Genomic DNA, 25406 nt, shown 5'->3' with positions numbered 1-25406 from the left:
GATAACACTACAAATCTCTGATTTCTTTAGTTTCTTAAATGTTCATCCAGTGTGGAAAATACAAAGAAGAAATATGCATGATTTGTTGGTATTTTGGATGACAAAGGTAGAAGACAAGAAGGTCAAAACACTTAATGTCTTCTAAATTTAAGTCAATTTTCATTTAAGCTTCTCGTCTATAAATTTTTCAATATGTTGGGTAGTGCCATTAACTTAAAAAAAATAGTTAAATTTAAACTTATGTTTTGAAAATCAGACTATCAATTAAAATAGCAAACCAATAAACCAACCAAAATTTTATTAAAAGAAATATTAAAAATACCTTTATATCATAAGGAAAAAAAACCCAAATAATTAGTTCAAATTCAAACAGCCTATATCATGTATGATAAATAGGAAATTTTTCTAGTGTTTGTCACTGTTGTATGCAAATTTTTCATACCTCTTTCATTTAATGAGTGAGATGTGACACTCATGATATATATATGTATAGTTATTTATGCAAAAACTTTGTTCCAATGTATTACTAAAATTTAGATAGTTTGGGTAATAAAAATAAAACTTTAGGAAAACGACCAATCAATGTATGTAATTTAAAAGGAAAATAAACACTTAATTAAAACTAGCTTTCAAATTATTCTACAAAATAGATTTGGGGTTTCCTCTGAATTGTAAACACATAAAATTTCACTTGACCAAAACTCCAACTTCCCTTGCTTTTTATTTTTCTGCAATTTTGATGAACAAATCAAGCTTCAAACTACACAATTGAAAAACATATTTTGAGGAACGAATTTTCTACTATCTTCAAGCACTATTTCAAAGTTTTCCCTCATTCCCAAAAGGTAAAGCTTCTTTGCCAAAAACTCTGTTTCATGTATTACTTAACTTGCATGTTTGTCTTTCCGGTTATTGTGCTTCAATTTACAAAGTAAAGACTATCTTATCCAAAAGTGATAAAATTTAGAAAGAATTAAAATGTTTGACAGCCATTAAAAATAAATTTTTAAATTTATTTTAAACAATTTTTATCGAGTTTAAATGAAAAAGTGAATCAGCTGCTTTTACTTTATTTGAAAAAAAGTTGCAAAATGGTAATACCCATTAACTAAAAAAAGTTATGAAGTATATAAAAAATTGGATCACTTCTAGATACAGAACATGGTAGGGGAGCATCAACTTCAAGAACAAGAACAATACGCATGTAAAAATGAATTGATCTCTAGCTTATGGAGATACCTTTTATTTATATTGTTGGTAATTACAAGGGTAGGTTTAGTATTACATCATATACTCTACTGCTACTGCTATAACAATATGATCTACCTTTTAGGCTCTAAAAACATAGCTAAATTTGCAAAATTCTTTTATACTATGCTATAATACTTTGGATTCAATTTCTCTTTTTGCAGCAACACTTAACCTACACTATCTCTCCTTTGAAAAGAAAAGTAGAAACAATATCTTTACAAACTACATATGACAAGCTTTTGTCAAGTCCATTGCATGGCCTCCATGTGTTCGTTCTTTACTGCAAAACAACAAACCAAAAAAAAAAAAATCTAAACAGCCGCATTCTCATATTTATCTATTGCTGTCTGGAACAGATTGAGATCAAATCTTCCAAGAACATCCCTGTGCTTAGAGGAAGGTCGGTTGGGAATTTACTTATAAAAAAGCCAAGTCTCCCTCTTCAATATTTCACCATTTGCGTATCAGATTCTGTGTCTATTTTGCAGATTGTTACACCAAAAAGTAAAAGGAAAGCTTCTAACCTGAAAAGACCATGAGTTGGGTGGTGGAGGAAAGAGGTCCCGAGTGGAAGTATGGATGGACTGAGAGAAAAATGTCTTCCATGTCTCTCCCGCCTATGCCGCTGCTCGCATTCCTCGGCGTCGTCGTTCTTTTGCTTTCTTTGCAGTCTCAGCAGATGGTGTTGGACTTCAAGCTATTACTTTTGGCTTTGCCGTTTTTGATGATCTTTGTTGCAAATTCTGTAGCTGTGTCTGGTACAGTTGGTTCTGCTTCCATGAGAACTAAGAGCAGGTCGGCTCAGGAGGCAGAGAGGACCTCACCTTGGGGCGCCGCGGTGTTGCTGTTTCTGCTGCTGATATTGCTGTGGAACCGTCCTTACTTTAGGTCCAAGTGGTCACCTCCGTCGTAACTGTCCAGCACCGATGCGAAACCTACTTAATGCATAACAAATAGTATATGGGAGGCATACTTTGAAAAGATTCGTAAGTATGATGTAAAATGTAGTTGCAGTTTTCTTTGTTAGATATAAGAAGTTTTGCGGAAGTTGTCTACTCTATAGAGGCTGACGGCATATTATCAATATGCCCACAATACTACTATTTTATGTTAAAAGTTTCCTAAAACAGACATTCTGATTGATAATTTAGTTGTTACATTGGAAAAATAATGAATAATTCATTATACATTATATATAAAATAACTGACAACTATTTTCATTTTTCAGCAACAGCAATAATACATTATTATTGATCACACACAGCTATAAGTAACACACTAGCAAATCTACAAATTGATTTCGTTCTTCAGTTTAGGGACCTTGAAACTAGAGGTGAACAACCTTGGAGTCCCTGGATCTGAAATATCACCAGCGCCTCTCTTCATTTGGTTTCCCTACTCACAGTGAAAAGTTGAATTTGAGTTAGAATCTTAAATAAACTACCCCAATACCAGCCTAAATTGACAATTACCCAAGGTATTCAACTTTCCATATGAACACACAAAATGGACCACAAAAAGTAAAATGTTCAAAATCAAAATCATTATCTGCATAAATAATTTACATATTATCATAGTCTACTTACCGAATGAGAAGGTTGTGCAGAATATGCATCTTTGTTGACAATGACATTACTTCGGCTCCGCGAGCCATTTTTGCCTCCCAAACCAGATGTCCTAAGTCCTGCCTTGCATGGTTTCAACACGGGTGTGGCAGTTGCATTCACAGACTTCCTTTGCACTTCTAAGTCGTGTGAAAGTCTGGAAATTTCGTCTTTTAATTTAAATGAGTCAGTTTCCATCTTCCCGACTTGGTTTCGTAACATTGCAATAACATCATCCTTCTCATTGTTTGAGCTCTGTAATTGTTCCAATGTGGCTAGAAGTTCCTCTACCTTTAGATGTGCACGTTCAAGCTCTGAGTGCTTATTCTTCAATTTACTAGAGTAATCGGCTTCTATAACATTATATTGATTCCATACAAATTTATTCTCGGTCACCAGCGCAGACACCTCCGAACTCTTTTCTGAGGCGAGTTTTTCATACTCACTCCTAAACCTCCTTACTTCGCTTTCCAATGCCTCAGAACGTCTCACTTCATCTGTATTTCCAAATTTGGACATACCACCTTCTCCTCCACCATTTGCTTCAGCTGGTTCTGATGCACTTCTTAAAAATGATTCCTGCAATCAGAGACAGAAGATTAGAATTTGTCCTGCTATTCTTAACTGGAATTATAAAGAAGTCGATGAACCATACTTGTAGCTTGGAGTTCTTATGAGCGATGAAATCGTCAAAGAAAGATTTAAAATCCTCTAACTCAGCTTCTGAATGTTCTGCATTAGGAAAACACAAGCCAGTATAATATAGTCAGATCTGAGAATCCCAACATTGCCAAAGGTATAGACGTTCCTCTCTTCCTATTGTAATAAAACAAATTACAATACAGCAAATACAAACGAGAGTTCATTGAAGTATTTTGAATCATATTTGTTAGGTACTTAAGTACCTTAGAGAACCACAACCCAAAATCCAGTTATTGGTGTGGAAGAGTTAAGCCACGCAAGTATAACATTGGTCATCCCATTCTAACCAGTGTGGAACAAAGCACCTGTACTACCTTGGTTCCTAAAATATTCCAATTAGAGTTTTATTTCCTCAAGGGAAGTTGCATAATGAAGATGAACTTCATTCTCACACTGACTTTATAGCTAATCTAATGCATACGCAAGCGTCCTTGAATTTACTTCTTAGTGTCGCATTTCGATTTGCATTCCTCAAAATTGACTAAAATACGGAGGAAAGTAAGATTGCGCCTATGAAACATCATGAATTTTCTCCATTCAATGCTTTGACAATTCATAATTTCAAAAGATCAAAAGGGGAAAAATAAACAAAAACCTATTTTCAATCGGCAGACATAGAGCTCCGTCTGCTTCATTCCAGCGAGCAGATCTGATTTCGAGGCTTGAAATGAGCGTTCCATATCTTGCAAAAACAACTCATCCCTCATCTAGACAAGAAGCAATTTCCAAAAATCCATCAGAAACCCTAATTTTCAGAGGAAGAGTGGAAGTTCCAATTCTTAGATGAAGAATTCCACAAAAATGAAGAGATATAAAAAGGAACCTGAGAAACATGGTCCTCGTAAAGACGAATATCAGCGACCCATCGTTCGTGCTGCATTTTAACGCGGTCTTCGAGAAGTTTTCGCTCAGTGACGAGTGTTTCGAGCTGATTTTGTTGCGTCCGTAGCATTTGTGTGAGACCATTGAAGATTTTGCCCCAATTTCGCCGTTCAATCGAAGGTTTAGATCTATCGGATTTTCCCATTTACGATCCACAGAACAGGAACACAGGAGAACAAGAGAAGACAGTGTTCGACGATGAGTATAAAGTGACCGTTGAATGAAGGGGAGAAATTGGTTTCCCACGGCTACGATTTTCAACGGTCGATTTTTGGCCCTATGGTTGAAGAATGTTTGAAATTGCCATTTTATACTTGCTACTAAATGGCTAAACTAATAGATTTTTTAGAATCTTATTAAAAGAAAAAGTGGTTCTTGAGAAAAATATAATTTTGTTTTCTTTCAGTTTGTTTTGATTTTTGAGTTAATATTTTTTTGTTACTATATTTGAAAATGTTGATGTTTAAAAACTATTTTTTAGTTTTTCTGATTTTAGTTTGCTTTTTCAAAACACTCTTAAAATGTAGATAACAAAGTATAACAGTAAAATAGATTAGGTTTGATAAGCTTAATTTATTAAATATAAGAAGTTTACCTTTTAATTTATGAAGTTTTGAAAAATTCTTGTTAATTTTGATCATTATATTTTATAGACTTTAACTTATGTAAGTTCAACAAAAAAAAATCTATTTATGAAACTTTCTAATAGTGAAGTTATTTTTTAAACAAAATTTTAAAGTTTCATGCAAAATTATCGATAATGATATTTTTGAACCATTTAAAAAAAATTTAGGACTTCTTAAAATCTTTTAAAAATTTAGGGTATTTTTTACACAAACTAAAAAGTTGTTGTACATTTAAAAAGATAAAGTCAAACTTCTTCGAATTTTAACTTGAGTGATCGAACAAAAATAGCTAAGCAGAGCTCGCAAATGGCACATACATCCTTCAAGGCACACTCAATGGCATATCCCAACTTTTGTGTAGTGGGGGCATGAGTTAGTATAAATATAATTTTAGATACATCGATTTAATATTGAAATCGTGTAATATTGTTAGATAGAGCAAGAAAAATTGACATATAGTTACCATTACATTTATAATTTTATGTTTGAGGACATATGTTTATGTAAAGTTAAAATGTTTGTTCATCAATTTCTGAATTGATGTTAGTTCATAAACTTTAAGAGGTCAGAGATACGTGCCTCTCACATTATCGTTTTTAAAGTGCCGTATTACAATATGTATTAAATAATATTTTATTTTAACTAACTTATGGGTCTTCTGTAACGGTGTCCTTAGTATAAAACTATCATGTTTAAGAGTTCAATTCTTGCAAATATCAATTTTCTTCTTAAATTTCAATCAATTTCTAAAACAATATAATTGTTTTAAAAGGAAAATAAATCTAAAACCTAACTTATTTATTTTATTTCCTAAATTTCGATGATTTCTTAAAAGGAATATATTTTTATTTAAAGAAAAAAAACATACCTAACAAGAAAACTATAACTTATTTCCTAGTTTTTTATCTAACAAATATTTTTAAAAAATGCAACAAAGTCACGTGGTCTAAAACTTCAACTCTCAACAATATTATATGAAAAAATATATTGTTTTTTTATGTAATTTATAAATTCACATATTTACATTACTTATGTATATATTTATTTTATTTAATTTCATAACTAAAGGTGACAAAATAATTTTGCAATAACCAAAACCTAATTAAGATAAAAATCTAATTTATTTTTTAATCGTTGTTTCTTATCCAACAAATATTTATATAAAAGAAACAAAGTCGGTAATCTAAATTTCAACTCTTCCAACAATATTTCATGAAAAATATATTATTATTATTATTTAATACAAATTTTAAGTTCATATTTACATTAAAAAAATAATTAACTCACCTTTATAGCAAAGCAATGCATTTGGATTAAATATGAGTGAGCCCGTTTACGTGCTAACAATTATTATTAAAATTTTAATACGTAACAACTTTAATCTCCTAAACTTTCTATTCCCACTTATGCTCACCTTCACATCAATCATAAACTCAAGCTTTATAGCTACTTTACATTTTACGTTGATTACTACAAAACAACATAATGGCCAACGTTTCTTCCTCCCTATCATCCTCCTTGCTTTTTTTTTTTTTTTCCTTGAAGCCTCTATCTAGCAATCGACAAACCATTTATTCGAATCTTGTATGACTTTATGGATTTGACCTCTAACACACTTCTCTTAGTCTAGTATTGATTATCGAGTTCACTTGCACAAGAGATTCTTGCACTAATGTAGTGTTGAGTCTATCACACTTTGATGCCTAAGTTAGTTCAATTAAAAACATGAAAAATGATGTTAAACCTCTCTCTTAAAAATTACTCACTCTTCAGGTTGTCAAAATATGTCTATTTATAATGCATTTCTTCTAACAATTACCTATGTTGGGTGTAAAACTTTAGCGACACTAGGTTGTTCTTAGTGCTCGAGAATGTAGTATGTTCGACGAAGTAGAACTTGATTGCTTCTCAATTGACATATATTTATCGACTCAAATAATAAATCTAAACTCCGACTTTTACACCTCTTCCCAATTTTCTTTAAGATCATGTGAAAAAAATCAATCTCAATTGTGGACACAAATTTTAAAATTTTGTGTAATAAAAAAGTTGATAAAGACTAATTTTGTTTTTGAAAAGAGAAAATAGTATAAAACTAATTAAAAAATTTATTACCAAGTAGAGAAGCTAAATTTAGATACTTAAAAAACACATAATACTAAACTAAAAAGTAGAGGAATTAAAATTACATTTGAATAGAAAAGAAAAAACATCAAAACAAGTAACCTAACTTAATAAAGGGGCAAGCCCAACTAAATCCCGCTCACCAACATCACACGTGTCACAATAAATGAATGGGAAGACTTACCATCGGGATCCTGACGGGGTATGGTAATGGATCCGACCCATGGGTCCGGATTTATAATATTTCTTCACAAAAAGGCAAAAAAAAACAAAAAAAACACGAAATCCTTCAAACCCACAGCCGTAGAAACCGAACCATTCTCGCCCGACTCTTCTTCATCCCTCTTCTCGCCGAGACAGAGAGAGTCCCAAATCCTGTAATGAAGGCAACCAAGAGGCCAATTCAGGCCGTAGCCACATGGGTTCGACGTCAACCCCCCAAGATCAAGGCCTTTCTGGCCGTCGTCTCTGGAATGGCTGCCCTTGTTTTCTTGCGCTTTGTGGTTCATGACCACGACAATCTTTTCGTCGCTGCCGAGGCTGTTCACGCCATCGGAATCTCCGTCCTCATTTACAAACTCATGAAAGAGAGGACTTGCGCAGGTCTCGCCGTGGCCTTTTTCTATTATTATTATTATTATTATTTATTTTTGTTTAATCATTGTTGTTTGACTCTTTTCTTCATCGTGTTCAAATGCTGAATTCGTTTTAGGGTTTTAATTTGTTCTTGTTTTCTGTAGTATCATGCAATCTCCATCGATGTTTTGTTATTTTCTGATTATATAAATATTATTTTATCCATTAACAATTCGTCTTTCTTGCTCATTGAATCTTCAAATTGTGTGCGGTCTTATGAGAGACAATTGTGAAATAGGATTTTAGATTTTTTTTTTGTTTCCTCTGCATAATAAACAATTTCAGTTCTGATTTTTTGTTTTGTTGGATCTTGCCGTGTTTGTGATTGTTTTTGTTTGTAATGTTGTCGTACTCATCTTTGGTTGCAGGACTTTCACTAAAATCTCAGGAACTAACGGCAATTTTTCTAGCTGTTAGACTTTATTGTAGTTTTGTTATGGAATATGATATACATACACTATTGGATACAGCAACTCTGGTAACGACTCTTTGGGTTATTTATATGATTCGGTTTAAGCTTAGATCCAGCTACATGGAAGACAAAGATAATTTCCCCATTTACTATGTGGTAAGTTCACCGCAAACTTTTTTTAGTTTTAATTCATCAACCATTTGTTTTGCATTTTTTTAAACACAAACTCAAAATATGGGATTTGCTTTATGAGAGTCGAGTTCAAAAGAACCTACGGTTGGATCGATATTGATCTTCTGCTTAATATTGTTTGACCATTTTTGAAAGTGGATGATGTGGGAGATCTATTCTGCTATTGAGTAACCAAATAATAATGACATTTGATAACCTTGCTGCTTGTTTGGATTTGTTTTAAAGGTAGACCTGATACTCTGTTGTTCTACAATTGAACAATTGGATGATCAACTTAAAGCTGAACCGTAAGGTCCTAAAAACATTATAGCATTTACTTTGTTTTTATTGCAATGTGAAATACATTGGGTGTGATTCGAGTAGGATATTGGATTTTTTATGAATGTTCATTGTCACATCTATTCTCAACCAAGAAAAAAAAAAAGGGAAAAAGAACAAAAAAAAGGATGAAAAGAAATGTACATTGTTTATGTTTTGACGTTTTACTGCAATGGTTAATAAATCATAATCAAGGTCACTTCAGAGTCAAGTAAGAAGGCTATTATTCACTTGAACAAGAGTAGGCTCTATCTAAATTAGCTGAGTCAAGAGTAGATTCCTTTTGGCTGAGTCAACAATTCAATGTTTATTTGCTTCAATTGTTCAGATTTCCTGATAGCAGATTGGAGCTGGGAGTGGGACTGTTTTGTTCAATCTGGTTTTTAAATTACATAACCAAATGTTTGGATGTTTGGATAGGTAGCATTACTTTCTCATTCTGCCATTGATTCAAAATCATTATTTGAGAATTGTATCTCAACCAAGGCACGACATAAAGTGATTAGAACTGTATTGTAATGTTTTAGTATAAGTCATTAATCTGTTATCTCTTTGAAGCATATATTGTGGAATAGTTTAAAATGTATATTTTAAAATCCCCGGTGAACATGGAAGAATGTGATGATTTGGTAAAACTTTGAGATATGAAGTTTGGTTCTTGAAGTTACTGTTTCTGACCCTTTTTTTCCCTTTCTTATTTATTGATTTAGGCGGTACCCTGTGCTCTGTTATCTTTTGTGATCCATCCAACAACTGTGCATAACATAATTAATAGAATAGCATGGGCATTTTGTGTTTATCTTGAAGCTGTTTCAGTACTACCTCAGCTGCGCGTCATGCAAAATACAAAGGTATGGGGAATGTTTCCCGTGTTTCACCACATCTAAAGATTGTAGATTGGATTTTGCAGGTTGCCTTGCTCAAGTAATATTGGCATTTTTGGTATTTCAAGTTTATTCTGTTGTTTTCCTCCCTAATACTTTTCAAAAAGCTTTCAATAACTTGTTTTCACTGTTATTCTCTCTCCTAGATTGTTGAGCCGTTTACCGCACATTATGTGTTTGCCTTAGGAGTTGCAAGGTTCTTGAGTTGTGCACATTGGGTCCTACAGGTAGGTTAATAGAACCCGGAGACTCATATTCTACTTTGATTCCTGTATATATTTTACTTCAGTACCTTACACTCTTATGTTTCCTTAATTACTGCAGGTCCTGGATACACGTGGACGTTTGTTAACAGCATTGGGTTATGGATTATGGCCATCCATGGTTCTCCTATCAGAGATCGTTCAGACTTTCATTCTTGCTGATTTCTGTTATTATTATGTCAAGAGGTGGGTAATATAGATTGACATTGGAATCTTAATATATCTAGACAACTCCTCGATGAGCTTAACATAACATGCCATTCTGGTTGCAGTCTTGTTGGTGGACAGCTTGTTCTACGCCTTCCCTCTGGAGTGGTGTAACTTCAACAAAAAGGTGTATGCCACACGACAGGGAATGAGAGACCGTCTTGCTCATCTTAGGCTCTAATTGGGAAGGTAGGATATGGGTCTCAGTTGGACTAATGGTTATACGTGAAATGTGAAGGATGCACAAGTTTTCAAGACATAGGATATGGTCTGTAACAGTTTTTTGTTTTCTTGTTTTTTTTTTTTTTGTTTTATATAACATGGTCTTATTTACTCTAGATTTTCTATCATCATCTTCTCTACAAAAGGTATGATTTTAAGATGGAAAATAATATGTATCACGGGGTTTTGTTGCTTCCTGTTGAAGATGAAACCATAGTTAAGCCTAACCTGCAATGCATATGGCCTGTATTGTCTATTTCTGCATTTAAGAAAGGTGTAAGGGAAATATTTATATCCAATGGATGAATCTTTCTGTAGGTATCATAAACCAACTCTAACGTCTTCTCACAGTTTTTATTGTTATCAATAAAAACATCTCATTTCATATTGGAATAGATAAGGTGAAGCGAGTAAAAGGGTGTTTGTTTAGTTGTGCACCAAAGGAAACACAATAGACAATCAAATTCATAAAACGATCAAAGCGGAAGAAAGAGTCTTCGAAACGATCCTCATTGCCATCTTTGTACCAAGTAAAGCCTGCTTATTTCCTTTGTTTTCAAGTTTAACCTAACTCTTAGTTGTGACCAAAGAAAGGCTTGTATCTAATCTAGTTTGGTCTAAGCTGTTTGTGTGATTGTCTGTTTACTTGAAATTTTAATTTTATTAGTAATGAAAAATGATGAAGCTTAATTAACTCTGTTTCATTTAAGTTAGTTGATAGAGATTAACACTAAAGGTCCAAATTTAGAGATTAATAAAGAAAAGAAACATTAACTAAATTGAAGTTAATTTTATGATCAAATAGAAATTAGATTGGAAAGACATTTTTTTTCTCTGATAAATTATATTAGAGATGCTTGCAAAAATAGTAAAAATTATATTTAAATATTTTATAATCTGATACATTATAAATTCAGCACATATATTTTGATATAGTATTAATTTATATTAAGTAAACAAAGTTAGATCTGGAATTGAATTACAGTGAATGATTTCTAAAGACAATAACTTGAAAGCAATTAAGTTTTCTAAACATTATTCACAATTTTGATTGTTGTAATAAAATCTGAAAAAAAGAGAGGTTAAATTAGTTGATAAACTCAAATAATATAACAATATTTTAAATAATGGTTTTTCTATGAACGGAATACATTCAATTTTAATATTAATTATTTAATTTAAAAAACAAGTGATTCGGACAAAATTAAAGCTACTTGATAATTCCTTGAAATAATTTTTATAAAAAAAACTGATATTTTTAAAAATAACAAGTTTTACAAAATATTTACAATCTATAATAAATTTTATCATTAATATGCTACACTGATAACTATCATCAATATCATTCAAAATTTTGCTATAAATTTATTTTGTTATTTTAAAAAATGTCTAAAAAAATTTACATAAAAATAAATTTGTTAGAAAACATATTTTCATTGCCTTTGATCATCCCAAAATACACCCCGAATGAAATTTTATATTCACTACCTTTACAATTAGTTCACATTAAAGGTTGTATATCAACCAAAACAACTAGCTATAATTATAATCCAAACTTTGCTAAAAATAAGAAAGGGACATTGACATTATCTAATCATATAACATTATATCTATATAGATATAAAAATTATATAACATTATCCTAGTGAAGGGTGGCAGTCATAATTGATTGAGTTGGCATAATATGTAGATTATGAATACACTTTAATCAATCTTAGTTTAAACACATTTGCTTTTCAATAAACCAAGTGTACAGCTGTACACCAATTTTGCTTTGCTTTCTACTTAATTTCCAGCTCAACTAAAGTTCTTTTGCATTTATTAATTATTAATATCATTAGGTTTAATTATATTTTGGTTCTTCTATTTTTGTCTCAAACTTTTTAAAACGTACGTTTTAGTTTATATATCCTTCTTTTTAAGATAAAAGTAGAGACTCTATTCGATATATAATGTAGATGACTAGATCGTCAAATAAGATAGTTGTTCTAAAAAAGTTTAGAGTTTTAATTTTTAATTAGAAGTCGTGTAGTAAATTGATATTTTATTGAAAAACTTAAATAATCATTTTGTTTTCAAGATTTTGATCGTCACTATGGAGACGACGACGATGAAGGGTTGTGACAAATTGCGTCTCGGAGAAAAAATAATAAAATTAGATTTTGAGTTTATTTGATAAATGTAATTATGTTTTTGTGTTGACATAAAATATTTATAGAATAAATTAGTATGTTTTTCTTGGTTATTTGTAGTAATACGATGAATTTAGAACTCCATTATCTAAATATGAAAACCATATCATTATTTCGTTAAAAAATTAACAAAATCTTAATATCAGAAACCATTAGCAAAGTAAGTTTTTTTCTTTAAAAAATTTGAAAGCTAAAACAAATACATTTAAAAGTTTAGTGATCATACAAACTTTATGAACCAAAATAAGATTTAAACGCGTAGTTTTTCTTTCCTCTATATTTATAACTCTTATGTCTTTAATAATTGTCTTCTACATTATATTTTAATACACATCAACTTTTGATGCAATTTTGTACAATAACTTACCATTTAAGTCCCATGAAAATGATTTGGTACACTTTTTTATTTTTAATTTTATGTTTAAAATAAAAAAAATGAATACATTTATTACACATAAAGTTAAATTATATGTCTAATTATCTCTAAACTTTCATTGAACTTTTAGAAAGGTTATAACACATAAAATGGAGATTTTAAAAATAGCTTACCAAACATAAAAGATTTGTTTAGTTAATAGCTTCAAAAGCAAGAAAGTTGATAAATTAAGAATATGGTTGAAAGTGACTCTTAAATAGTTAAAATGTTATTTTTTAAAGAAAAAATATTCTAAACTACAAAACTTTGTATTTATAAATATTTTAAATCATTTTGTTATTTTAATTTTTTTTAAAAAAATACTCTACCACACTGCTTTTAATTATTTAAATTAATTTTGATAATATAAAAAATTACATTTAACCTCGTAAAATTAAACATCAAGATAATTTTGAATTATAATTTACTACCAAATATGCACGTTATATTTTATTGTTTGAGTAAACTTAATTCATTAAATTTTTCTCTATTTAATACAAAATTTGTAGATACGTAAAATGAATATTATTATTCCAATGATGGTAGAACTAAACTCAATTGATGGATAATGAAGATCACAGGTAGCTAAATACTAAATAGTTTGATTCCTTAGCTATGGAGTAACAAAAATTTGGTACTTGAATGAAATTAATTAGACTAATAAACAGCATCTTGAAAAGATGTCTCAAAGTTGTAGGCTATGATCCGAAGTGGAAATGTATGAATGTATAGACCCCACCCTTGCAATTAATTAAAAAGAAAGAGACGAAAAGGAACTGACTCATTTTATTTTCATTTATTTATATTTTCCCCCACCAGAAAATGGATTATTCCCTTCCGCCACGAAAATTTTCAAAAATTAAAAAAGAAAAGTCCCCTACTTTCTCATTCACCTAACACTCTAACACCTCCCCCCCTTTATATTTACTATAAATATCAACACTTCCTTTCTCATTTGCATTGCATTTTCTAAGTCGTCTTTCCTTTCTTTCTTTCTTCATCTTAATACCATGGCACTTCCTAAAATCATCGTCTGTCTTCTTGCGTCCTCTCTTCTCGTTCTTTGTTTTGTTGAAGCTGATGATCAGATGGTATAAGTTCTAATTTCATATACTCAATTAAACGTGTTTTTAATCCTACAAGAATCATTCTCATATTCCAATTGTTTTCAGGTCGTTGGTGTTGCAGCTAGTAGTCCCACTAAGACTCAAAATATTGGTAAGTTATTGTTATTTGGGATTATTTATTTATTTGAAGTATTTTGATTGTGAAATTTGTGAAAATTAATTATATGTATATTAGATTGTGGAGGAGCTTGTGCATCGAGGTGCAAATTATCATCAAGGCCGAACTTGTGCCATAGGGCATGTGGGACGTGCTGTGCACGTTGCAGCTGTGTGCCGCCGGGCACTTCCGGAAACTATGAGGCTTGCCCTTGCTACGCTACACTGACCACTCACGGCGGCCGGCGAAAGTGTCCTTAAGTTATTTCATTGTTAAAAAAGATACTGTGTTGAAAAGTCCGTCATAATCTCTCCCATGCAAAAGTCTGTATTCTGTTCTGTTTTTGTTCATCGTCATCTTCAACGTTTATAAGCTTTGATTTATAAATAAAAATTTGAAGGAGTTGTTTAATATAATGAATTATTTATCTAAAATAAAATTTCTATATGTCCCCTTTATTTTGTTTGTTTTTCTTTTCCCAGTTATGTGAGTGAATATACAAAACAAATTATGAATTATATTCTTGTACGTTACAAGTGTTGTTTTATTTGTGTGTGTAATAAAGCTACAATTAATTGACCAAAACTTTATTAAAACGCCTATCTTAAATTTGGTATCAGTTTTCATAATTGCAACTTCATTCTCTCTAATTTAAGTTAGATCGATTATTTCCCGATTTGTCATCATTATTCTTTACGTATTGTTTGGAAGGAGAAATTATTGGAAGAGAGAGTTATAGCTTCATTAGTAGGTTTGCATTAGAGTACCTAAGAACCGTATGAACTTTTAATTAAGGTCACACGTTTGTTATGATGAAAATTACCCCAATCTTAACGACTTTACTTTATTCATTTATGAATCATAATGATTCTTCAATCAATCGAAAGTAGAAGAATAAGATTTGTTTAACCACGTTACTTAGTGTAATAATAGTAATAAAAAAAATTATTGGTGTTAGTTTAATTTCGATCAATGTAATGAAATACAAAATGATTACTAAAATATCATTTTTATATTCTATCTAATTAAAATAGTAAGTAATATGTTACATTTAAATACTCTTTTATCACTTCTACGTACTTAATAAAATTTGTGTATTTTAAAAACTTTACACTTCACTCAAAATTTTTACAAATTGCATAATTTTAGAAAATAAATGAGTAATTTCAATTTCAATTTAGAAAAAACAATCATTTTTGTAAAAGAAAAATATATATAATCTTCAAATAAAAACTAAATTTCAAACAAAATCTACGATTAAGGGTAGATGCTCGATATATAGCAAACGTAAGGAAAAAAAAGAAAGAAATAAAAAAAATCCATAATAAAAAAGTAAGAAACCCGAAAAAAGAAAAAAGATCTTTATTGTGATCTTTCTTCTTACTACTCAAATGAAACGGCAAAATCAATATCAATAATCTCACTAAAAACAATAGATTATTGTTGTAACGATAAATGATGACATGTGAGGACAAATGTGGAAAAAAAACTTTAAATTATCCACACAAAGTTACTATTGAGTCTCATATAATTTTCAAACGTACTTTGTATCGACTACCCTCTCTATAATTGGGTAACAAATGAAAACCACAAATCTCGTTATGAAAATCCCAATTCATTACGTCTACAAAATATATTAGTAAGCAGCAACAAACATTCTTTAAATGAACCACAAGAAAGTATATATAGCCAAAGAGATATTCAAATCCCTAACTTTGCATATTTATAATTTTTGTTTAAAGAAGCAATAACTATAAAAATGTTTCGAATATATATGTTTCTAACGGTTATTACATAGCAATTTCTTGAATGCATATCCAACAACAACTAAAGGATAATTTTAGATCATCAACTAATCAAAAAACTTAAGCTTGTGGGTAAGTGTAAACAAAATCTCACATTAATTAGAAAACGAAAAGTTTAATGGTGTATAAGTTTATTCAAAAGCAAATTGATACGCCTAAAGTACCCACTATCATTTGTTAGAGTATTGAGACAATGTCAAAGTTGTTAGAAGCCACGAAACTTAAGCTTTTGAGTTGATTATTGATTTAACTTTAAGGTTAGAGCAAAAAAAATCTTAAATTCAAAATTAAAAAAACGTTAAATTTTTCGATTAAACGTTCCTTTAATAACAATCATACTACTACGAAGATACAAGTGATGGACGGACAACCACTCTCAATAATCTATCTTTTGAAACCGACTTCACAGAATATTAACTATGGAAGAAGAAAAAAAATAAAATTAGTGAAACAAAAGTAAGTTCACTTTCTGATTTAACATATAATCCAAATGAATATGATATGACATGTTAAGTGGTGTGGATGAATTTTGATTGGGAAGGACAATTTGGAAAGGACCAAACACGTAATATTGATACAATCAACGTAACTTTTGTGCAAAAGGAAAGCAACAAATTAAATTGGAAATATATCACAAAATTAAAGGATAAAAAAAAGTTGATTATGAGATATTGCATAGTGCTTGTCAAACATCTTTCAATAATCGAACAATAAAGAGAGTTCTAAACAACTGTTTGACAACTTTATTTGCTAAAAATAGAGGAGCACAAATAATTCATTCAAAACCGCGTGGTCTATGGGCAAAATGACTTTGCCTAATTTCAATGAATATAAAAGTGGTTCGGCGACATGTCACTAACACTTGAAATATGAGTTTGCAACGTTTTTAGAACTCACATCAATGGTAAATGACAAACTTTACTTGGAAAAAAGTTTCGTTCATCTTCTAGAGGCAAGAATACGTTCAACTTATAATATCAAATTTTTATCGATACGTTAAGATTTTTTTTGATATGTGACATATAAGTTTGACATGAATATAAAAGATGATTCACATTTTCATTGTATCTATAAATACAACAAAATGTCACTAGTATGTATGTATGATCTTTTCTCCAAAATTATCTATGAAAAGAGATATTTCATCGATGTTGTAGTCGACATTTTTGAATGATATTGACACTTTAAACATTAGTAGAGCCTAAAATCGAGTTTTGCAATACTTACGTTGATAAACTTGTATTTCTTGAACCTATGGCTATTTTTATCTTTGTTAGGTCTAACAAACTCAACACCTTTTTCCTGCTTACTCTAGACGAGCTCAAGTTCTTACTGAATCTCTTTCATCATCTCTTCTGCTCCTTAAGATAGAACTCTTGATTTTTCATTGAGCCTCTTGAACTCATCATCTCTTCTGCTCTTAAAACAGACTCATGTACTCATTCAAGACTCTTGAATTTACCATTTCTTGACTTCAAAGCTTGAACTTGAGTAACCTTGAACCTTTCATATGCCACAATCTTTTAAACCACAAACTGTTTTCCTGAACATGATGATCAAAGATGCAATGCAATCAAAGCAATTTCCATACCACTTCTACATAAGACCCTACCTACCAGATACCACATAACCAACCATGTAACATTCTAGATTCCCATCTCAACCTGACAGATTTACCTAACTTCTTCCATTTCTTCTCCCTGTATGCCCTTTCGAAAATTCACCCCTATAAACAGACACCTCTTGTATAACAACACCATTCAAAATTTCCATGGCAGCAACTAAAGGTCTTATGTTTGTTCTGCTTCTCATTGCTTTTGCTATGCTCCTTATGGAATCAGGCCAAATGGTAATCCTTCTTCCATTTGTTTTCTCTGTTCAGTTTCGATACTTTCAACTTTTTGGCCTTACCATTTACACGGCATGGTCTTTCAGGTTATCACAACTCAGGTGGATAACCCTCTTCCTCAAGACATAGGTAACAATGAGATTTGAGCACCTGCATCCACATCGCTATGTTAATGTCTTTTGCTTCGTGACCAAAATATGTGCCTATTGCAGATTGTGGCGAAGCTTGTGATGCGAGGTGCCGATTATCGTCGAGGCAGAAGATCTGTGAGAGGGCATGTGGAACCTGTTGCAGTCGCTGTCAATGCGTTCCGCCAGGCACTTCAGGCAACTATGATTTTTGTCCCTGCTATGCTAATATGACCACACATGGTGGCAGGCACAAGTGTCCCTAGATATTCTTGTTGATTCTATGATGATGATGTTTGATTTCATATCACAGATATCCAAAATAAAGATGTTAAAATCAAGATGGTCTTTTTTCTGAATGTAATAAATTAATGAGATAACAACTTTGATTCTAGAAGTATATCAACAAGAATGAATTCTGTAGATTTCACTATTTATAGACGGTTGATGTTCGGAAATGTTCAAAAACTATGCAAGAGAGATGCAGGGACCTCAAATTTTGTTCAACTTTTTTTTGTTCTATTTGTCACAACAAGATCACACGGACAAATATACTGTGGGGGAAACAACAAGGTAAACTCAAATCATTAACACAATAAATTCGGCCACAAAAAATAAATTGCAGTCTTAGCTCTCTAACGTGTACTATCTTCACTCCAGCTTTTCCAGTTCCCCCATTCTTTCAATTATCGCCTGAAAATTTTTTGAAGATGGAAAAAAATCATTTAAACATGAGATTGAATATTACCATTTAGGCCAAATAAAACCCATATAAATCAACTCTCGTAATGTGGCACCATGCCCATGCATGGCCAACAATTACAATTCTATGACTATGCAAGATTGTGTTGACAGGTAGTTTGACAGTCTGGTAAAGAGAAAATCACAAATACTAGGAATAAACAGGTACTATTTTTACCTTTTTGCTCGTTTCTTGGAGTTCTCCCGCTAGAATAAATTCATCAAGTATCAGATAGACCTTCATCAGATTCAGAACAAAAATGTGGATCAGTATGGCAGCAGATAAAACACAACAATTACCACATTAAGAAATCTCAGACGATGAATCTTTAAATTTACAGTTTTCAACAAGAAGGGAAATAGAAATAGAAATGCAAGTATGAACATCAAGTTAAGGAAAAGAGAAAATATGCAAGGATTTTTTTTTTTTTTTGCCATTGTTGGACATATGAAACTGAATAGAGTAAGATGGAAGATTTGTTCACAAAGAATTTGAATTGGAGCCTTGGTATTGACTGATTGAGAGCACACATAGAGAATGCCGTGAATGCGCGGGATAGCTAATTACTTATGAAATAGAATAGATAAACAAACAGTTATGGATAGTAACCCTCTCAATATCTCCACAATTGTATGATATTCTTCACTTTGGGCATAGACCTTTATGACTGTTTTTGGTTTGACCCCAAAATGCATCACACCAATGGCGATAGTTGCTTATATACCCATGATCATTTCCTTATCTAACCAATGTGGAACTTTGGTTGCATTCCTCTAATAATCCTCCAATTGAACAAAGGGCCATCTAGACTCTCCTTAGATAGTCATTCATTCATCCATCTAACTCTTATCTAGGCTAACTTCTCTTCATTGAAGCACACCATTAATCTGATGAAGTTCAACCACATATCACATCGTGACTACTTCTGAGGCTCAACTACATCTTTGTTTAGCACTTGTGGATTCTACTAACATGGGTATGTCGAGAGCTTATACCACTTGTTAGGGACAACAGACCCTCCAAATATTTCTACAATGGTATGATATTGCTATTTTTGGGCATAAACCCCTATCACTTTGCCTTTGGTTTCACTCCAAAAAGTCTCGTTAGAATGAAGATAGCTGTCCCAATGTGGGATTTTGATTGCATTCCCAACACAAACATCATATGATATAATACAAGAAGTAAGAGGAGAGTTACAAGACCAGTATTTCAAAACATAAATAGAGAACCTTCATTGGTATACAATAGAATGGAAAACAAAAATGAAGAAGAAAGAAAATGAAGATCAACAAACCTTGTGAAAATTAAAAACCAAATCGAGCTCACACACATTGCTGAAGAAATGATCCAGAATCTCCACAAACAAATGAATACACTCGAGGTAGGCCAACTCATTGTCTGTTATGTCCACACAAAGAGAGAAAAACAATCCTGCATATCTTCTATAGATGACCTTGTGTGTTCGGAACTGCAAACAGCAGTTAAGATTGGAATAAGCTATAGCTTACGTAAAAACCAGATGAACGCGACGTGCAACATAAACAAATGCTATGATTCATACCCAAAAAGGGAAACTAAAAAAAATGTCAGCTGAAACAAAACAAATCCCAACAAAGAACAGTAAAAAACGAACTCTCCATCGGAACACAAGTTTAGTAACAAGAAATCCAGCATAAACCAGAAATGATAGCCATTTCCCTAGCCCGTAATCATCACACTTGATTAGAAGATACAAGTACCATCACATAAACATACAGAATCAAACCAAAAAAGTTCACACCTCGACGAAATTTGTGAACTTGGGATCTCTATTAACCACCAATCGATGAACCTGGAAGTCAATCAAAAGAAAAGACCTAGAACTTAGGCTGGAAAGAGAAAATTGGAATCAGAGAATTAAGAAAGGAAATTCAGAAGAGAGTTAGAAATACCTCATACTCGACCTTGTGCTTCTCGGATTCCTCAAGAGGAACATAATACTTAGCGAGACGGGTTTTGCCCTGCCTGTTCTGCAAAAGTATGAACCGGATCTGCAAAAATGAAATGTTAAATGTCAAAACCCTTACAATATGAGACTAGGGGAAAGATCGTCAAAATGAGAAAGTCCACAGACCATTCTTGAAAATGAGGAAGGAAAATAGATGAAAGCAGCTCTGATTGATTATCGGAAGCCGAATTCGGAGCACAAGTTGCCGGCGAATTGGTGTTTTGAAAGTTCAATACCACTGGGCTTGAATTTTCTCCCCCTTCGGCTTGGTCTGTTAGAGGATGGATCAAAGGAACGAAGCACCCAAAATAACTCTATTTCTTTTTTCTTTTACACCAAATTTACATTTTCATATTTCTCTTTTCATATATATTTTCAATGTTTGTTATCATAAAAATTATTATTATTCTTCAAATTGTTATCTATTATATTTATCTGCTAAAAATATATTACAAATATATTTTTTTTTTCATAAATAGCATCTTTTTTGGTTAATTTTAGTTCATCCGGACAAAAATCAATATGCCAATCAATTAAAATAAAATTTAACTTATTTCAATGACATATTAGGTTGGGATGGACTATTATTCTTATGTAATCTTCCCCTATATTGATACAAATCTTGTAGAGTGGACAAAACTCACTTTATACACCGAAGCAGAAAGACTTTCCTGCTATATACTCTCACAAAATTAGAAGCACTATATCAACTTTGAGTTTAAAACTTAATTGTAAATAATTACTCCAATACAAAATCAGACCAAAAGATTAAAAAATATATATATATTAATGGAAACAATAATAAGAACAAATTACAAGGGACAATTCTTAGGGACAAAACCATGTGATTTCCCCTCAAGAAATCATGTTCTATAAATAGAGTTTGAAGCAGCCAAAAGAGCAGCCCCAATGCCAGATCCATCTTTGGTATGTTCAATGGCAACATTTTTAGCCAACTCGGTCCCCAGGAGTTCTGTTACCCCTTCTTTAAGGTACTTTCTGTACTGTGGATAATTCTCATACAATCCTCCATCCATGGCCACAACTCTCCTCTTTCCAGCCTTTACTTCTTCAAAATCTTCTATCTTCTTCAGGATGCCTACAATTCCCGCCCCTGCTAATCGTCCCCCTCGCTTTGCAATTGTGTCACACACCTCTACGACGATTTTTCTTGCACTTAAATCCGATTCGACCTGGTTTCATTGCTCCAATCAGATTTGGAAAACTGAATAATATTTGGCTATTATAGCTGTTTTGTTCTTTCTAGACTTTGGAAAACTATGTCATCGTTAATTTACAAAACTGTTTGACGAAGATTTGATATGGAATGTTTAAAACTGTTTACCCCGAAAACATTGTACAAGATTGACCCGACGGCTTGAAGGTCGTTAGAGACATCTTGGTGCATAGCACATAGATCTGGTGTGCTGCATTACATTCAAGGGAAGAATTGTTCAGCTATTAAATATACACACTGAACATGTGTTAAAATGATTTCATCATGAGGACATATGAATGAAGGATCAGTTGCAAATGGTACCTCAGGATGAATTGCCTTGACAGCTTTTCGGGAATGGATTTGCCAAAAAGAGGGGAGAATTCAGCCATTGCTAAAAGCACTCTACGAGCAATTTCACCAAGGTACATACCAGCTATTGTCTTCTCAAAAATCTGCCACAAGTTAAATATTAAACCACCAATTCACAAAAAAGCTTAAATTAGTAGTTGAAGGCAAATTTAATTATGTATCTCTAGCACCCATATATATATATATTGCATTTGCATTAGTCCCAAAATTACAATATCATATCGGTAATGTGCATTGCATTGAACATTATTACACTACGATTCACCTGCTCCCCTGGATTGATACTAGCAGCATCCATCTCTCTATCAAAAACAGAGAGAGGAAGACCATTTGAATATGCTCCCCACTCTGTGTTAACAATCTGAAACGAGTTTTCGTCAATAAAACGACATTACATTGTGGCCGATGAAATAATTTACCGAACTAGAGGAATAGAGGTCATGTAAGTGTTGGTACATACTGTTTTCCCTGAAGAAGATCCCTGGCCTTGCAGCTTAGGAATAGCATTCTTTCGTTCTATATAACAGGCATTAGTTCCTGTGCCTAAAATAACAGCAGCCACAACATCATCGTCATAATATCTTGCTCCAGCCAAGGTTCCAACCGTATCATTAACCTGTTTTCATTTATAACAATCAACAATGCATCAAAGCAAAAAACATTTTCCAAGGCTGGTTATAGGTGCAAGAACATACAAGGGCCGAAACGCGCATATCTAGTCCTCGCCTTTCCATGGCTTCATTTAGACAAGCAACAACATCTTTCCCAGCCTGATATTAGTTTGAAACAATCAGAGGCAAGCTAAATTCCTTCCATTTTGACATTCCTCAAGTGAAATATGGTGAAAAAATACCACTCCAGAAACAGCAAAACCTTTAGTCCACTTGATCAATATGCCAGAATCAATGGAAATTTGTTTAACAGGGAATGAGAATGTGAATCCAGTCTCTCTCTTTCTTCCAGGAGAAAGGTGGAATCTGTCACCTTCACTCTCTACAAATTTTTCCAGACCAGAAGCAATGAAATCAAAGAGCTCCTTCAGAACAACAAGGAAGTTCATAGTTAACAGATGATGCTAAGGATATCAATAAGTTGCTAAATCCAGTTTAACATGATATTCTCTCCAAACCAAATTAATATTGATTGAGTTCTTTAAGCTTACGACTAACCGTAACCTACCTACTTGTAGTCTTTTGATTCAGTGGTAGCTTAAATTGAACATGATCTTGGAGTTAAAGATCGTATTCAACCTCTCATAATGTCATTTTTCTCTCTCATCAGTATTGACAGTCTCTTTTTTTGATTTAGTGGTAGCTTAAAATGAACATGATCTCAGAGTTAAAGATTGTACACAATCTCTTGTAATGTCCTTTTCCTATCCAATTAGTATTGACAGTTGAGTCTTGTGCTAATATTCAAGTTCACGAGAGACTGCAACCTATCTACTTAAAGATTTTTTCGATCAGATGGTATCGACAATCTCCTCTTGAGTCATATGCTACTTTTAACGTTCAAAAGTGACAACAATCTATCTACTTAAAGTTTCTTGATTCGGTGGTAGCTTAAAGAGTTATTTGACCTCTAATAATGTCATTTTTCTCTACGATTAGTATTGACAGCCCCTTCAAGAATCCTACGCTAATTTTCAAGTTCACGAGTGACCTTAACTTAAGTATTTTAAATTCCATATTAGCTAACCATATTATATTGTAAGATTTTGATCCAGAGTAATTGAAGAAGTAATGAACCTGAGATGTGGCAAACATTAAGTGTTGAGGGATTGAAACTTGTTCAAATTCAGTAGCAATAACACGTTCTTCTTTGCCACCCAATTGAACTCTAAGCACTCGAAAATTGGTGCCACCAAGATCCAATGCATAAAACAATCCTTCCTCATTTCTTTTTCACAAAGCCATCAACAATCAGTTTAAAACAACACAGTTCTAAGCCAAAAAGTTCGAACTTTGAAACTTACCCACTAGGGAGAGTGTCGACATAGCTAAGAATCATCTTTAGATCACTGCCACCGTCGACAGCGAGCCCAGCTCTCATATCATTGGCCATTGAATCCGCCACGTGGCGCAATACCGGCAAAGGGGTGTCGCAATCCTTCTGAAACTTAGTCAAAATTGGGGAAACAGAGACGGCTTTGGATCCGACGGCCATGGTGAAGCGAGGGCGGGCGATCCATGTGGGAGATCTTAGTGGAGGGAGAGATCCAACCGCAGCGACCGACATTGTAAGAAACAGTAAAAATAGAGAGAGGAAAAAGAAAGAGATGATACAGTTGCAACAATCAAGAGGGAAGGAGGTGTTTTGAGGTGGGGTAGTTGAAATAGTTAAAATTTAATGAAAAGGATCAAAACATTGATTAAAGATCCTAATTGGTGAACAAGGGTTCGATGATCAAATCTAGAGTTTTAGGACAGATGGAGTGAAATGAAAAGTGGGGACGGAGAAGACGAGATGGAGTGGAGTTTTCAGCATATTTGGTTTGGTTCGTTAATAGGAATTCAGCATATTTTGTCTATATCTTCTTCTTCTTCTTCAGGTGCTTTTTGATCCACTTCGTCTCTTTTACAACACAAAACATCTCTCCATTGGCTTAAATCTTTGTTGCAATTCCAAAGTTTTATACCAAAATATATCCAACTAGCATAATCAAGGTCGATACAAATATTAGAGTTAGCTTAGTGTTTGTATATTATGTACACAAAAATCCAACAATCTCAAAATCTCTCTAATACTGTACATTATGCACATGCTAGTTAAAAAATAATCGTGAAGCATATAAAATGCATAATTTTAGGTAAAATATATTATTTTGAAAGATAATTTGTTACCATAAATAAAATAAATATTTATTTAATTTCGTTTGGAGATAAAATTGAATAATATTTAAATACACTCTAATATTAATTTTATCAAGGAGTAAAGTCGGGTGAAAAATATCAAAGAATATCTATTTTATGAGATTTTGCTAAAAATCAAATTACTTTTAATGTTTGCTATTTTGTCAAATGTACTCCATTATTTTGCTACTTTCACAGTTTTCTCTTTATTATATGATTTGGTCTCCGGTTGAGGTTGAAAAATTAGATTCAACCTAACCCAATTCGAATTAATATATATATTATTAATTGAAGAAAA

At 32.3% G+C, this 25406-nt stretch overlaps 6 protein-coding genes across 11 annotated transcripts; 3 read left to right on the top strand and 3 right to left on the bottom strand.

Annotated features, from left to right (window-relative positions):
- Positions 1 to 1203: 1203 nt before the first annotated feature.
- On the bottom strand, positions 1204 to 4732 carry LOC101222062. Of its 6 annotated transcripts, XR_004215694.1 has the most exons (7): positions 4381 to 4732; positions 4153 to 4264; positions 3511 to 3587; positions 2838 to 3434; positions 2572 to 2646; positions 1776 to 2186; positions 1204 to 1531 (listed from the first exon to the last, which is right to left on the bottom strand). XR_004215694.1 is itself a non-coding variant. In XM_031883591.1 (6 exons), the coding sequence occupies exons 1-6, from the start codon at positions 4582 to 4584 to the stop codon at positions 2136 to 2138; spliced, it is 1116 nt and encodes a 371-aa protein (XP_031739451.1). In that variant the 5' UTR covers positions 4585 to 4732; the 3' UTR covers positions 1204 to 2135. The 6 variants fall into 6 exon arrangements, 5 of the variants coding, with proteins under 5 accessions (XP_031739451.1, XP_031739452.1, XP_031739453.1 ...); XM_031883591.1 differs by having other exon boundaries at positions 1204 to 2186; XM_031883592.1 differs by having other exon boundaries at positions 1204 to 2164.
- A 2714-nt stretch (positions 4733 to 7446) lies between these two features.
- On the top strand, positions 7447 to 10655 carry LOC101215096 (ER lumen protein-retaining receptor erd-2.2). Its single transcript, XM_004136333.3, has 6 exons — positions 7447 to 7792; positions 8194 to 8393; positions 9458 to 9598; positions 9778 to 9858; positions 9956 to 10080; positions 10167 to 10655. Exons 1-6 carry the CDS (start codon positions 7570 to 7572, stop codon positions 10213 to 10215), a joined length of 819 nt encoding a protein of 272 aa, XP_004136381.1. The 5' UTR covers positions 7447 to 7569; the 3' UTR covers positions 10216 to 10655.
- A 3148-nt stretch (positions 10656 to 13803) lies between these two features.
- LOC101215341 (gibberellin-regulated protein 11) lies at positions 13804 to 14601 on the top strand. Its single transcript, XM_004136334.3, has 3 exons — positions 13804 to 14021; positions 14103 to 14148; positions 14233 to 14601. The coding sequence occupies exons 1-3, from the start codon at positions 13941 to 13943 to the stop codon at positions 14412 to 14414; spliced, it is 309 nt and encodes a 102-aa protein (XP_004136382.1). The 5' UTR covers positions 13804 to 13940; the 3' UTR covers positions 14415 to 14601.
- A 2976-nt stretch (positions 14602 to 17577) lies between these two features.
- Positions 17578 to 18336, top strand: LOC101215816 (gibberellin-regulated protein 1). The gene is made up of 3 exons (XM_004136336.3): positions 17578 to 17808; positions 17895 to 17937; positions 18021 to 18336. Exons 1-3 carry the CDS (start codon positions 17731 to 17733, stop codon positions 18200 to 18202), a joined length of 303 nt encoding a protein of 100 aa, XP_004136384.1. The 5' UTR covers positions 17578 to 17730; the 3' UTR covers positions 18203 to 18336.
- On the bottom strand, positions 18335 to 21029 carry LOC101215581 (AP-2 complex subunit sigma). The gene is made up of 6 exons (XM_004136335.3): positions 20795 to 21029; positions 20613 to 20711; positions 20462 to 20512; positions 19976 to 20149; positions 18856 to 18915; positions 18335 to 18629 (listed from the first exon to the last, which is right to left on the bottom strand). The coding sequence occupies exons 1-6, from the start codon at positions 20795 to 20797 to the stop codon at positions 18588 to 18590; spliced, it is 429 nt and encodes a 142-aa protein (XP_004136383.1). The 5' UTR covers positions 20798 to 21029; the 3' UTR covers positions 18335 to 18587.
- A 264-nt stretch (positions 21030 to 21293) lies between these two features.
- On the bottom strand, positions 21294 to 24829 carry LOC101216058 (hexokinase-2, chloroplastic). Its single transcript, XM_004136337.3, has 9 exons — positions 24232 to 24829; positions 24005 to 24155; positions 23110 to 23292; positions 22952 to 23026; positions 22717 to 22872; positions 22522 to 22617; positions 22209 to 22339; positions 22014 to 22095; positions 21294 to 21861 (listed from the first exon to the last, which is right to left on the bottom strand). The coding sequence occupies exons 1-9, from the start codon at positions 24492 to 24494 to the stop codon at positions 21532 to 21534; spliced, it is 1467 nt and encodes a 488-aa protein (XP_004136385.1). The 5' UTR covers positions 24495 to 24829; the 3' UTR covers positions 21294 to 21531.
- Between the last annotated feature and the right edge of the window lie 577 nt (positions 24830 to 25406).

The sequence above is a fragment of the Cucumis sativus genome, chromosome 3 (assembly GCF_000004075.3).
Source record: "Cucumis sativus cultivar 9930 chromosome 3, Cucumber_9930_V3, whole genome shotgun sequence".
Lineage (NCBI taxonomy): Eukaryota > Viridiplantae > Streptophyta > Magnoliopsida > Cucurbitales > Cucurbitaceae > Cucumis > Cucumis sativus.
This window is presented reverse-complemented; position numbering and strand designations above follow the sequence as displayed.

What these genes read in the sequence shown, in the direction of transcription:
- LOC101222062 (XM_031883591.1), bottom strand. Translation starts at nt 4,584, where the DNA reads ATGGGAAAATCCGATAGATCTAAACCTTCGATTGAACGGCGAAATTGG. An exon ending in TGTCTGCCGATTGAAAATAG is followed by an intron (nt 3,588 to 4,152) that starts GTTTTTGTTTAT and finishes TTCCTAATGCAG; the next exon opens with AACATTCAGAAGCTGAGTTA. An exon ending in CTGCACAACCTTCTCATTCG is followed by an intron (nt 2,647 to 2,837) that starts GTAAGTAGACTA and finishes CACTGTGAGTAG; the next exon opens with GGAAACCAAATGAAGAGAGG.
- LOC101216058 (XM_004136337.3), bottom strand. Translation starts at nt 24,494, where the DNA reads ATGTCGGTCGCTGCGGTTGGATCTCTCCCTCCACTAAGATCTCCCACA. An exon ending in GTTTTGCTGTTTCTGGAGTG is followed by an intron (nt 23,027 to 23,109) that starts GTATTTTTTCAC and finishes AACTAATATCAG; the next exon opens with GCTGGGAAAGATGTTGTTGC. An exon ending in GTATCAATCCAGGGGAGCAG is followed by an intron (nt 22,340 to 22,521) that starts GTGAATCGTAGT and finishes AACTTGTGGCAG; the next exon opens with ATTTTTGAGAAGACAATAGC.
- LOC101215096 (XM_004136333.3), top strand. Translation starts at nt 7,570, where the DNA reads ATGAAGGCAACCAAGAGGCCAATTCAGGCCGTAGCCACATGGGTTCGA. An exon ending in GAAAGAGAGGACTTGCGCAG is followed by an intron (nt 7,793 to 8,193) that starts GTCTCGCCGTGG and finishes CTTTGGTTGCAG; the next exon opens with GACTTTCACTAAAATCTCAG. An exon ending in TGTTATTATTATGTCAAGAG is followed by an intron (nt 10,081 to 10,166) that starts GTGGGTAATATA and finishes TTCTGGTTGCAG; the next exon opens with TCTTGTTGGTGGACAGCTTG.
- LOC101215816 (XM_004136336.3), top strand. Translation starts at nt 17,731, where the DNA reads ATGGCAGCAACTAAAGGTCTTATGTTTGTTCTGCTTCTCATTGCTTTT. An exon ending in TTATGGAATCAGGCCAAATG is followed by an intron (nt 17,809 to 17,894) that starts GTAATCCTTCTT and finishes ATGGTCTTTCAG; the next exon opens with GTTATCACAACTCAGGTGGA. An exon ending in CCCTCTTCCTCAAGACATAG is followed by an intron (nt 17,938 to 18,020) that starts GTAACAATGAGA and finishes TGCCTATTGCAG; the next exon opens with ATTGTGGCGAAGCTTGTGAT.
- LOC101215581 (XM_004136335.3), bottom strand. An exon ending in AGTTCACAAATTTCGTCGAG is followed by an intron (nt 20,150 to 20,461) that starts GTGTGAACTTTT and finishes TGCTGTTTGCAG; the next exon opens with TTCCGAACACACAAGGTCAT. An exon ending in TCCAAGAAACGAGCAAAAAG is followed by an intron (nt 18,630 to 18,855) that starts GTAAAAATAGTA and finishes AAAAATTTTCAG; the next exon opens with GCGATAATTGAAAGAATGGG.
- LOC101215341 (XM_004136334.3), top strand. Translation starts at nt 13,941, where the DNA reads ATGGCACTTCCTAAAATCATCGTCTGTCTTCTTGCGTCCTCTCTTCTC. An exon ending in TTGAAGCTGATGATCAGATG is followed by an intron (nt 14,022 to 14,102) that starts GTATAAGTTCTA and finishes AATTGTTTTCAG; the next exon opens with GTCGTTGGTGTTGCAGCTAG. An exon ending in CACTAAGACTCAAAATATTG is followed by an intron (nt 14,149 to 14,232) that starts GTAAGTTATTGT and finishes TATGTATATTAG; the next exon opens with ATTGTGGAGGAGCTTGTGCA.